The following is a 13,783-nucleotide window of genomic DNA, read 5'->3' on the forward strand; positions in this document are numbered from 1 at the left end:
GCCTGTGAGCATCTCATATTATTCCTGAGCTACACTCTAGAATTTAGCATGAGGAGGGCTGCCCCTGATAGATGTCTTACATGAGTAATGCTCCTAATGATTCCCAATGGGACTGCGCCATATTATTCCAGCAGGATGAATCGTTCAAATACAAAAGGAACTTCCATGCGCCTTACAGTGAAACATAATAAGGCATAAAAATGTGTACGTTTAGGAATATTTATTTTACTTAGATTTTGTGAGAAATGACCAAGGTTTCTTTGGGGCCAAAGGAGGGGTTCACTAATTTCTTGGAATTATGTTTAGCTTTGCAGCTCATCTTGATCACCTGAGGAAGCAATACCGCTTTTCAATGTTTATAAAGAAATCCTCCAAAAGCTATTTCAGAAACATTCATAAATTATGAACCATGTTTCTAAGAGAAACACAGGCTACATTTTGAAAACTATGTAAAAAGCAATAATTCTGTAAATTAAATAAATTTTTGACTTACAATTTCAAAAATGCCTTGCTTTTTATCATGTTTAATATTTAACTGATGTTAAGCTTCTTTCCTGGCAATATTACTGTCAAATAGCTACTGATCAAGCAACAACAAAATAATAATAACGGATGCTAAGTTTCAAAAACAATCATGCAATTAACTGCTGTGGAAGGAAAAGGCTACTTTTGCCATCCAGCCACACAGCCTCAGTTTTATTTACTTCTTCTGATTGACTTAATACACCTCATTAGCCTACTGTTCACAACCAACACAGCAGTGCATCTCTTAACAGCCATGAGCAAACCTTTAAACTGTGTTGATAACTTCTTTTCTTATTCAAGAATGTATTTATTTAGTCAGCTCATCAGAGACCCTTAGCTCATCAAAGGGCTTGTGGTTTTGTCTTCTTTGTTTGTTAGCTTTAGGAGGAAAGAATAAACATAAACTGTAAACTGATCGCTTTGGCTCAACAAATACAATTTGTAAAATGTAAACAGCTTCCCAATAAAGGTACAAGCTTTTGGTTAAATAAATAACTCATTATATAACCATTTAACAGGGAACCATACAACAAGAAAAGCCAAATACCAGAAATGTAACAAGGATCTAAAACACTAAAAGTAACAAAAAGTAGTAATGATATATTTACAATTGGAATTGACAGCCCAGACAGGTCAGTCCTACTTGGGGAAGTCCTATATGGGTAGATAGTACAATACCACAGCCATAAATGTTCATATCTATTGTGAGGATTTATTGCATTTGTCATTATTATCATTAATTTAGATCAACTAGACACATTTAGCAACTGGATACTCCTAAGAATACTGATTTATGGGCCCCATGCAGTAGCCTGATGGCTAAATACTTGCTTTGCATCCACCAGGATCCCATATGGACACTGTTTCATATCCCTGATGCTCTACCACTCATCCAGCTACCTGCTTGTGGCCTGGGAAGGCAGTAGAGGATGGGCAAAAGCCCTGGGACCCTGCATCCGCGTGGGAGACCTGCAAGAAGCCCCTGGATCCTGGCTTCGGATTGGCTGAGCTCTGGCCATTGCAATGACCAGGACTGAACCAGCTGATGGAAGATCTTTCTCCTTGTATCTCCTTCTCTACATGTGTCTGCTCTTCCAATTAAATAAATAAAACAAAACAAATATTTAAAATAAATAAAAATTTAAAAGAATATCAATTGATGTTATCTCTTAAGAAAATGTCTATGGACACTTCTCTATGGTAGGATTCAGGCAATCATTCCTTAATCGAAATGCAGGCCCTTCTTTCTTTCTGTAAGCTCTAGATAGGTATTTCTATTTCAGCCAGTTAACAAAGTATTATCAGAGAAAAGAAAACCTCATGATTTTTGTATGTTTGTTTGTATTCTCTGGTAAGAGTCGAGACTTTAAACACAGAAAAAAGAAACACTTCTAAGATGTTTCCGTGGGAAATGAAAGTGAGAAAAGAAATATCTAGTTTAATACTTGTAAAATATTCTGATGGGACAAAATAGTGTGTTCCATGAGATGGAGAGAATTTGCAGATAAAAAGACTTATGAGGAGAAATCAAAGTACTGCCTACATTTCTTACCCAAACATGAAGGTAGATCCCTCAAAGCTAATGTTGCACTTTTGAAAGACACTGCAAAACGAGGCATAAAATAAGAAAAAAAAGTAACCATGGAAAATAAATTTTGGAAAAGAGAAAAATGGGAAGCGTTTGCCTGACACACAGCAGATGCAGAGTAGAATAACTGTCTGCAAACAAAAAAGGGTCTCACGGGAGCTGGACCAGAGTTACCCTTAGCAGCATTGGAGAGGAGACCCAAGGTGAGTAGGATAGCAATGAATGTTGGCTTGGAGCTGAGAGAAGTTTAGGACAACTATAAAGGGAATAAACAACATTAGGATGAGACAATTCCTGATACAGAAAGCAACAAGGGAAAGCACAGAACTAGAGACAAAATAAGGAAGTACAGTAAGATAAAGGTGCTACTGTAAGGTACCAAACTCTAGGAATGCTAACATACATTCCATCATGTCTTCTTAGACTAAGGAGCTACCCACACCTTCAAAGAGAATATCAAAACACAAATGTCTTAATCTCCAAGCACACCACCAACATTATATTTATATTTTATCCTTTCTCTAATTGATGGATCATTTAAAGATGTTTTCTTACTAGCTTTTTTAATTGACAAGCATTGTACACACCTATGATGTACAACATGATATCTTAAAATATGTATACACAGTAGAAAAACTAAACTGAGCTAATTAGCACAGGTATTACCTTTATGGTCTAAAGTGAGGTCACTTAAATGATACATGACCACTCTGTATAGTCAACTGTATAGTAGCAGTCAACATTTACCATCATTCCTTGAAGTATAAAGAATAGTCTTTCTCTCATACTTTATTGTTCATATAAGAATGAAAAATGAAGGATATAATTAAATAAGGTCTTACAAAATTTAGTAATATCATAATAAAATTTATCTAATAAGCAACTGTGAAATCTAACACTTCAGGTAGGTTATGTGAGCTTTTCAGATCACCATTCCTACATGCCACACCCACAAAAATTCCTTTAGCCCATCTTTTAGCAAATCATTGGACCTACTAATTCCAAAAAAGCAATTTCCCTTCTCTCCTCATAGCAAAAATGTTTTTCATTCATATCATGCTAACAAATGATCAAAGTAAGCCAGCATTCATTTTGTTATTTGCATACAACTTGGAACTTGTTATTAAAAACTTTTACATATTATCAGGCATTTCTGAAACATTCTTTAAAGTGTTGAATAGCAATAAAATTTGCCACTGCTTAATAAGAGTTTTTGATTATTGTTATGATTGATAGTAAGTGGTTCATTGAGGAATATGAATGTTGCTAAGCTCCATTAATAATAAATAAGTAACAGTAAATTAACAGCTAGCTACAAAGCAATGAATGCATAAATTTATTATGAAGTATATTTTAAGACATAGAATAAAAAACTTAAAGAGCCCAGATCTCATATAAGGGAGAGTTTGAGACAGGATACCATTTTGATTAGAAATTATACTATGGAATTGAGAAGGTTTCAATGTTTACTTATACTGTAATGAATGTTAGGCACCTATAGAAGTAGTGACATCTATGTATGCATACATTTAAGATGCCAGTTGGGATGCCATGTTCCACACCAGCATGTCAGTTCAGCTCTTCTCTCCAGCTTCCAGCAGTGATGGCTCTCACATGATCAGGTTTCTGCCACGCATCTGGGAAACCTAGACTGAGTTTCCAAGTTCCCAGTTCCTACCTCTAGCCAGGGCAAGCCCAGCCTGAGCCATTTCAGGCATCTGAGGAGTAAATCAACCAAAACAAGACCTGGTTTATGTTCTCTCTCTCTCTCTTTTTCCTTTCCTTACTTTCTTTATTTATTTCCACCCTCATTCCTCTAATTCTCTAACTTTTAAATAAGTAAATACACCTTTTTTATTAGGATGTATTAAGGAGTCTTTATTAGCCAAGCTTGGCAATAGCAGTGCCCACTAGAAATCAGCAAATGTAAAGTCACCTTATCAATCCAGTTGAATCGAAACCCTGAGAGAAACAAATGATCATTAATTACTGAGAAACCCATCTGCTAAACTGAAGACCTATGTGCTAGCTTGCCTCAGCAATATAAATTGTCCTAAGAGACATGCAGCAAACAACCTGGACACACAAAGCTGTAAACATTCTCCTTCTCCTGGCTGCTCTGTACACATTTCATTACTGCTAGGCCTCATCACGACTGGAACTCTTGAAAGTGCACACATTAGAAATACAAAACATCTTAGTATTTGCATCTTCAATGATTCCCCAAGCAGGGAACAGAGAATGATGAATACAGACCTAAGACACCATGTTCAGGGGCTACCTATCCACAGGAAGCCAGAGGGCAAATGGGTACTGGTGGGGCCAAGGCTCAGAGTGCAAGAACGATGGAAGCATGGGACCAAGAGAGAGAGCACCTCCCTATCATAGGCACACTTTTAAAAATTCGAATAACTTTGGAAGACAGCTAAATTCAGTTGTCACAGTCATATCAAAGAAATCATAGAATAGTTGTAGACACAAGTATGCATTTAAGAGAGTGCTATAGTGAATAAAGCTGCAACCTATGATGCTAGCATCCCATAAGAGCACTAGTTCACGTCCCAGCTGTTCCAATTATGATCCAGCTCCCTCGGATGTGAATGGAACATGTCCCAGGTGTTTGGGCCCCTGCCAATCACATGGAGGACCCAGAAGCAGCTCCTGAATCATAGCTCCAGGTTGTTGCAGTACTAGCTGTTACAGCCACCTAGAAGGTGAAACAGCAGACTGAAGAGTCTCTCTTATTTGAAAGCAGGATGGCTGCGAGCCTTGGAGAAATATTCTATTCATTGTTTCCCTCCCTGGGTGGCTACAACAGCCAGCCTTGGGCCAGGCTGAAGTCGGAAACTGGGAGCTTCCTACAGACCTCCCATATGGGTGGCAAGGTGTCAAGCTTTTGGACCATCTTCCTCTTCCTTCTTAGGCATATTAGCAGGGAGCTGGATCAGAAGTGCAGTAGCTGGGACTCGAATCGTGGAGCCAATGGCTGAAACCAAGAACCAGGAGCCTCCTCCAGATATCCCACGTGGCTACAGGGGCCAAATGGCTTAAGCCATTATCCGCTTTTTCCCAGGTCATAAGCAAAGAACTGTGTGGAAAGTGGAGTGGTGGGATCAGAACTGGTGCCTGTATGGCATGCCAGCACTATGAGTGGGAGGATTAGCCTGTGAACCACGGTGTCAGTCCCAATACCAGCCCTCAATCTGGAATTTTCAATATTAAAGGGCTGTAAATCACTTTAACAGAAAAAGCTAAAATCTAGCCTGAGCTTTCCCTTGTACTGATATACAAGTACATACCAACTACATTTTTCCATGAAAGTATATAAATTTTGATCATAAACAACATGCTACCAAGAACTGTATAGTCATATGAACTGTTTCTCGTTAGATTCATTGAAATTTTAAGTTAAGAAATAAGATACACTTGAGATGATTTCTAAAGTACTAATCACATGTAACAATTTCATTTAATTGTCAAATGCTACATTTTTCCCCCTTCACTTTAAAGGAAAACCAACATGGAATGAGAAACTGACCAGGTTTCTAAGATCTCAAGCAGAATCCTTTCCAAATAACTTCAGAGGAAACATGGAAGGATCTGCTACTCTTTCCATGGCTGTCTACAGACAAGCTGTCCTGGCTGTCAAATCCTGCACAAATGAGTTAAACACAGATTTTAAACTTGATAAGTTCTGAAGTCAAATCAAGAAAATAATGGAAAAGTATAACTATTCGTTCCTTTGGCCAGAGTTCTTTAAAACTACACATTTTGCAACAAAATATGCTATCATTAACTAGAAGACTAACACAATTTTGTGTTGTTTTTTGTTATATATATATAAAACAAATATATGTATGTATCTGTGTGTGTATATATATATATATATATATATATATATTTTTTTTTTTAAGAGAAAAGAGTTCACAGTGAGGACATTTGGCACAATGCCTAAGACACCACTTGGGTTGCCTGGAGTGCCTGCGTTCCTGTGTTGCTTGAGTTTCTAACTCCAGCTTTGACTTAATGTACAGATTGGGATGCAGCAGATGAGTTTTCAAGTACTAGAATCCCTTCCAGCCACATGGAAGACCTGGGTTAAGCTCCATGGCCCTGGCTTTGGCCAGGCCCAGCCTTATCTATTGCCAGACTTTAGGGAGTAAAACAATGGATAAAAGATTCTCTCTCTCCCTTTGTGTGTGTTTGCATGTGTGTGTGTGTGTGTGTGTGTGCACTCATGGTATATGTATTTGTACTTTTCCAGTAAAATTTTAAAATTATTTTTCAAAAAAACTCTAAGGGACCCCCGCAGCAGCCTAGCAGCTAAAGTCCTCGCCAGGATCCCAAATGGGCACCAGTTCTAATCCCACCGGCCCTGCTTCCGCATCCAGTTCCCTGCCCGTGGCCTGGAAAAGCAGTGGAGAATGGCCTAAAGCCTTGGGATCCTCTACCCACAATGGAGACCCAGAAGAAGTTCCTGGCTTTGGGCCAGCTCAGCTCCTGTCATTGTGACCGCCTGGATAGTGAGGCATTGGATGGAAGATCTTCCTCCCTGTTTCTCCTCCTCTCTGTATATCTGACTTTCCAATGAAAAAAATAAATAATTCTTAAAATCCATTGAAGTATTAGGAACTAAAGCTGACTGCTTGCTCATCTGCTGCATACAAATCAATCAGCTGACACAAAAGACTATTTCCACTTAACACACAGCAACACTACTCTGTTGACATTTGCTTGTACCCTCTGATGCTGCTTTTAACGCTTCATTTACGTGTCAAACTAGGTGACAGGTATTAAGCCTAGACACTATTTAGCATCAGACACATGGTGATCCCAGAACATTTTCTGTAACTGTTTACCTTCCATACACGCTCCCTCACAAACTAAAATAATTAATAGAATAAACAGATATTCTTGTTTGGCTCAAGTCACAGACAGCTGGGAATGCCACAGAGGTACTTCTATCCTTGAAGGAAGTCAGAAAGATATGTGCAGTCATGCTGCTCAAAATATTATTTTATGTGTGGAACAACACTGTCATAAAATGTTTGGAAGCCAAGTGTAAGCACGGAAGTAAGGGGATTTGTAGAAGCCTGCAGCCTGTCTGGCTCAAGAGAAAGGAGGCTGAGCTCTCCCATGAAGCAATATGACATCTTCCAGTGTGAGAAAGTGTATTTTGAATTAGAGAGAGAGACAAACAGATGTGGACACCAAAGCTATCTCGCCATGCACTAAAGATAACCTATTTGCTTCCTCTACTACAATAGCAAGATTGAAGAAAAGTGCCAAAAGAGAAGGCAGGATGGGAAGAGGAAAATATCCTATCCCAGCACTGTAAAGAAAGGAGGTAGCCTTTTGATCTCCACAGGCTGGCGACTTTATTGGCTATGCATCTGCAGTTTCCAACGAGCTTATCAAGCAGGTACTGATGCTGAACCCTTCCATGATCAAGAACCATGAAGGGAGTCATCAGTAAGCAGAAGTGAAGCAGAAGGCTCCTCCACTAAATGGTCTCCAGCCCATACCCAACCCACAGGGTAAGAGCCACCCACGGGGGAAATGACTTTCCTGCTCCTATTGCTCTTCTCTCATGAATGCCAGTCCTTCTTTGAGTGTTTATGAACGAGAATGGCATTCGTTTTCCAAGATAGAAATTGGAATTTATATGCATCAGCATGACCAGCATACAATGTTTTAATCTATCTGCAGGTCCCTCTTTTAAGCATGCCAGAAAATGCAGATACCATCACGGCTGACTATGAACCAGTTTGAAGTAGAGAACTGTCTGATGATTTCAACATTTAAAGATAACTTTCTTAGAAACAAGGAGATTTATGCTTTTCTCCCAAGTCCTCCAGTGTTTGACCACAGACTTGTTGAAGTGGTTTTGGAGGGCAAGTTTTAAAATAGCAGGTAAATAAACCATCATGTTTATTTCAATATTTCTCCTTCACTTAGGAAAGAACACATTGGTTGGGAGTTTTGGAGGCAACTCAATACAAATCTCTGCTCAGCTACATCACTTGACTTCTCCCTGATGTAGTTTTCACAACTATAAAATCAAGTCAGTATTTTACTAATAGAGCTTCTGACATAAGAATCTTACAAGCACTAAATAAGATGACAGTGAATGTTCAATAAGTGGGAGTCACAGTTTCATTTCAAAAGCACTTATCAAAAACTGTTTTATTGTCAAGAAAAATTTTGAACTTAATCTCGCTTTTAAACTATTTTCTATTTTCGTTTTCTTACCTCCTTGAAGCAACCATGCTATGATATGAAAACTTACTACTTGGTTTTTAACTGCTTTGTCTACCTCAAGGTAGTATAAAGTCTTACGAAACAAGGCTATGAAAAAAATGCTATCAACTTATTAGAGATTAAACATGTGTGAATTGCTAGTGTTTTTAACATGGAAAAAATACATCATTTAGGTAGTTGTTAAATATAGATTACACACAGCGGTATTGAGTTTTCAGAGATTTAAGTGTCAAGCTTGCTTCTCCTGCTGATGCGGCCAGAGTTCAGCACCCAGATATGCTCCACTTTCACTTCACTCTTGCTTGGACTTTAAAACTAGCTCAACTCTGGATCTTTACATCTACTTAACTTCTCAAACTTATGTTTCTGGTTTCTTTACTTTGTAACTCCCAAAAGTTTTAAATTCACTCAATAAATTATCTTAGGCCTAATTTGACATCAACTGACAACTTTCAGTACTTTAAATTTTCCCACATAAATCTAGCTGGTGAAACAGTTTACATTTTTGTGTTTAGAATGTAAACATGTTTAAAAGGACAGAAATGAACAGAGGTATCACTTTAACACTTTTTATTAACATGGTAGACTACAAATGAAGACTCAACTGCTTAGGATCTTCATTAAAAATTTTCTTCCAAACTTCCTCCTGCTGCAGTTTTCTCAAATGAGATATCTAGTCAATGTAAAAGTGAGTAACTAAACAACTGTCCCTGCTAGTTTGAAATTTAGCATTTTACACCACTTTAACTCCCACAACAGTATTTCATTTGCCACAACAGTTAGAAAAAAAAACTTCAAACTTTCTATTCTAGGACATTTTGACCATAAATATCCCATATATTAATCAGCCTATTATAAGGAAACAAAGATGCTTGAAAACACAATACATTACCCAGGTATACATATTTAAAAGCCAGCTAGGTTATAAAGAAACTAACCAGATGTATGGGACTTATCAGAAAATTCTGCCAAAAAGAGAGGGAAGGTGGAAGGCCAGAGGTTCACATAAAGCGACACAAAGAGTAAAACTGATTAGAAGAAAGTCTCAAGAGAAAAGCAACCAACCAAACAACAAAAAGCAACCAATCAAACAACAAAACAGAGAAAAACAGACACTCCTGGTAAATGTCCCCTTTGAAATTCAGACAGCATCTTAAGTTTGAACTAAAATTTAATGACACGTAAAAGCAGATTTCAGCAAATGGACTTGAGAAGGGGAAATCTCTGAAGGCACGCTGTTTAGAATTAGCTCCTGAGTAATCGCACAGACGCTCAGGGCTGGTCCCTTCAGCTGCCTTCCATCATCCCCTACCACAAGTGTAGCTCCTCACAGGAAAAAAAGACCAGCAAACTAATTCAAGAAATTCATTGCTAGAAAATGAGTATGTAAACATTTCTTCTCATGTTTCCCCTAATTTTAGTTTTCCAGACAAAAACAGGCACCTATGGTAGCACCAGGTTAATAAGTACAACACAACAAAAAGCAAACCCTCTTCAACATAATACTCTATGTGAAGTCGGCCAACATCACAGCGAAACGGAGTTTCTAGCCTATCTGAAGAAAACCCTAGGACTCTAAGTTGGCAGCCAGTTAAAAAAGAAAGAAAGAAAGAAAGAACTGACAACCAATAGATGGCTTTACAGGTTAAATCTTGTTGAAGGTACGTTACCCTCTCAGTACACTTTGATTTACTTAAGCTCACCACATTTCTCTTAAATACACTCCATTAACAAGTGGTAGACTGTGATCTTAAGCTTCAGTCAATAGATGAAACGCAATCTTTCAAGAACTTCATTCATTCCCTGACCAGGTGTCTCAAGCACGCCCAAGTTACCAGTTACTTATCTGGGGCCTGTGAAATTGTATTCAAATCAATAGCGTTGCTTTGGAACAGCACTCTGTCATGACAACACCAGAGCAGTCCCAAAACTTGACAGGCCTCTCGCATTCAGATGGCTGGCATGAGTGAAAGTTATCAGAGGAATGATAAAATGCTTCAGGTTGTTAACTGTGAGTGAGCGCATCACAAAATCACCTGAGGCTTGTCCCCTGGCCAACAAAGTAGACTGGCACCCCCACAAGGAGACTTAGGCCACCAGTGGCTTTACACAGAAAACGAGAAACACATACTTTTCACTCTAAAGATTTTTCCTAGCTATTCAAATCAAAAACCTCAGACACTAACTACAAATTAAATTATTAAATTCGATCAAACGACACACCCCAACTATTTTTCCAAGTGGAGACAGAAGGGACACACTGACATGACCAGCTTTCAGTACCGCCCTATTAGTGAGACCCTATCTTTAATCTACAGCCGTGATAAAATGTCTCAACATATACAAACTCAGCTCCCGCAGTGACTAATGACCATTAATCCCCCTATCTTCAGTAATCTGCCCCTCCAGTCATTTATCACACTGACACTTCACTTTACACACGTGAATAAACTTTAACCAAGAAGGTATATCAACAAAATCTCAAAGGTATCTGATGCTGTAAATTAAACTAGGGGGACACACAGCAAGGAGGTAAATAGTAAGATCAGCCCTTGAAGTTTGGGACTAGAATCCATGCAGGGAAGGAGGGATGTTTGTGTGTTGGTGGCGGGGTGAGTGTGAGTGTGTGTGTGTGTGTGTGTGTGTGTGTGTGTTTCAATCACTCAGATACTCAAACTTAGAGAAAGGATGGAACATAGGAGGAAAAAAACTGGGGAAAGATACCCCCTCAAAAGAGTTCATCCAATCTACTCATCCACCCACTGTGACATACCTGAAATAGCCAAGGCTGAAACTCCAGTCTAGTACATGTTTATCTGGTGTAGTTGTAAATGCCCTTTATAACTGTCAGCCAGTGAGTACATCTCCGCAGGCTGAGAAACTTTGCTATCATGTCACTGTTTTACAATTTCTTACTTCTCTTCATATTCCATTAACTGTTTGGCCTATATGAAAAAAAAATCCCTGTTCAAAACATAAATGGTAACCATAGACCACAAACAAAAGGTTCAGAGTAACCCTCAAAATTGTTCTATAATTATGCAAACAGAATGGTTCTAACTTATAGGCCCTGACGCAACTTGAAGTTGAGTATGTAACTATGAAAATTCCCTGAGGTAAGGAGTGGTGTGTGTGTGTGTGTGTGTGTGTGTGTGTGTTTCAGTGCCTGAAATCAGATCCATGATTGAAACCAGAATCTACCAAAAGGGAAGAAACTAAAGTGGAGCCACAGCTCAGTTCACCCATAGTTGAAGCTTCCTGGGGAGTGTAAGAATACTATTTGCAAGCTCAGATACAACCTGGACTCAGGTCAAAAGGACCCAGGCCCAGCATCCGCCCAACACTACAAAGAGAGTTTCAGGACTATTTAATACTAAAATCCTAAATCCAGCCTTGTGTTTGCCGTGGCCACGGAGAAACTTGCAGGCAACTGAGATTCCTTTTCAGACACTTGCAACTGCCTGTTTTCCTTCTAAACCCAGCCAGGCTGTGGCTAGTTTATATCCTATGCTAAGAAGGAGTTATTTCCTGAAGTTTCTTCAGAATCGAATTTAATTACAGACTTTGGCTACATAAAACTACTAACAACCCCTTGTGCTCGGGAGAGGAGGCACGAATTGGAGGGCCAGGATCAGGAATCCCAAGGAGTCTGTGGGCGACCAGCTCCGGGGGGCGCACACCTCCCTCCCCAAGGAACCAGCCGGTGGACGACACTCGCTTGGGCTCTTCCAAAGGCCCCTGCTCACCACCGCTGCCTCCTCCCACCCCTCCTGCGTTTGCCCTGTGATCTGGGCGTGCCTGATTTTGGCGAGAGGCCGAGGGCTGCGAAGAGGTTTGAAAGATGGGGGGGGTGGGGGAAGGGTGGAGACATCCCCAAATTTGAAAGAGGAACTTTATCACCTGAAAGTCCCTCAGGGGAACGACTCCCTCTAGTCTTAGCAGAGGGATACCCAAATGAACTTGGCGGTGGGAGAGAGGGTGTTTGGGAGGTGATTCCGAAAAGTGGAAAGGGGATGAGCAAGAGAGACCCAGGGTGAAGAAAGAAGACGCGGGGTTACCTGAGCAGAGACATATTATTCCAAAGAGGTAAAAGTGAGCAGACTCCGCGATCATTGTCCTCGGGTGGGTCCTGCATACAGTTTCATGCCAAGAGAAGGGAGCAGAAATGGGGTCCCCAAAATGTATGAAGCCACACACTACACACAAAGGCTTAATATAAGCAACGTGGGGTCCATCCGCCAGGAGTTTCCCGGGCAGTTCCTCGTCAACCTTTCCGGATGCCTGTCAGTATCTCCGAACCCTCAGCAGACGAAGAATTCCGAGGTCTGTGTGCTTCCAGCCCAGGGTTTCCGAGGAGACTCACCCCCCTTGTCCAAGGACCATCCACAGCAAACAACAAAGAGACGAAGCTGAGGCGCAGCGGTGCGGCTTCCCGGCCCGACCGGCTGCCTGAACCTCCCGGCGTGCGCCCCACAACGTGCGCCCGAGCGCCGCTGCGAGGGCAGGCGCGGCGGCGGCGGCAAAGTTAGGCACTGAGAACCACTGAGAGAGGGCCCAAAAAGTGCTTCTCGTTCCACACGCGAGCCCAGTCAGCAGCCGACCACCCGTCCTGGTGGCGACAGCAGCCCAGGTAGCGGCAGCAGCTCCCGACAGCCGGCTCCGGGCGCCGGGGGTGTGCCTGGGTGTCTCGGCGCGCTGGGGACGAGTGAGGGGGCGGTGCGGCGACAGTGGCTGTCTGGGCGGGCCCTTCTTCCCATCACTTGAGGGATGCCGGCAGCAGGACCGCAGACACACGCACGTCTTCCGGGCGCCCCCAGCCCAACACCGCGCCCAACATCGGCAGAGTGCCCTGGTCCGCTGGGGCGCGCACGCCAAGCGCCCCAAACTGCGCCGGAGCTCAAACTTCCTGAGGGTAGTAACTCGCACCCCAGGCTCGTGGTGTGGCAGCAGGGAGGCAGTTCCCGGACCTCACCCGGGTGGTGAAAGGAGACTAGGTGGAAGATGCTGCGGGCGGGAGCGCCCGCTGCCGCGGCTCACCAAGCTCTGCCGCCAGCTGAAGCTTCTGAAGTTTCGGCTCTCACGCAGCCTCCGCTAGGGCTGGATTGCTTGTGGGTTACCCCCACCGGCCCCGCCGCTCCTAGTTTCCTCCCTCTCCACCCCAGCCCGAGAATACTTAAAGGGGCCGCGCGGTCCTTGCAGTGCCTCCTCATGTACACTCCAAGCGTTGGCCAAGCAAGTTCTGCTGGTGAATAATTCCAGACTCAAGCTCGGAGCGCCCGACTGCGCCCTCAGGTGAGAAGCAAACTGTTTGAACTAGAAAATCCAAATACCGGAGAACTTATCTGGTTTCTTGCGTCACTCCTAGCTCCCCTGCACCTTTTTTCCGAATGGAACCTCCCAGCCAAAGAC

At 41.7% G+C, this 13,783-nt stretch overlaps 1 protein-coding gene across 1 annotated transcript in view; it reads right to left on the bottom strand.

Annotated features, from left to right (window-relative positions):
- The window catches only part of ROBO1 (roundabout guidance receptor 1), a 404,089-nt gene extending 390,948 nt beyond the window's left edge, over window positions 1-13,141 (bottom strand). The window contains exon 1 of the mRNA XM_058661768.1: window positions 12,433-13,141. Within this exon, the coding sequence (XP_058517751.1) occupies window positions 12,433-12,487 (55 nt within the window). The 5' untranslated portion in view covers window positions 12,488-13,141. The remainder of the gene's footprint in view (window positions 1-12,432) is intronic.
- Between the last annotated feature and the right edge of the window lie 642 nt (window positions 13,142-13,783).

The sequence above is a fragment of the Ochotona princeps genome, chromosome 3 (genome assembly GCF_030435755.1).
Source record: "Ochotona princeps isolate mOchPri1 chromosome 3, mOchPri1.hap1, whole genome shotgun sequence".
NCBI classification, from domain to species: domain Eukaryota; kingdom Metazoa; phylum Chordata; class Mammalia; order Lagomorpha; family Ochotonidae; genus Ochotona; species Ochotona princeps.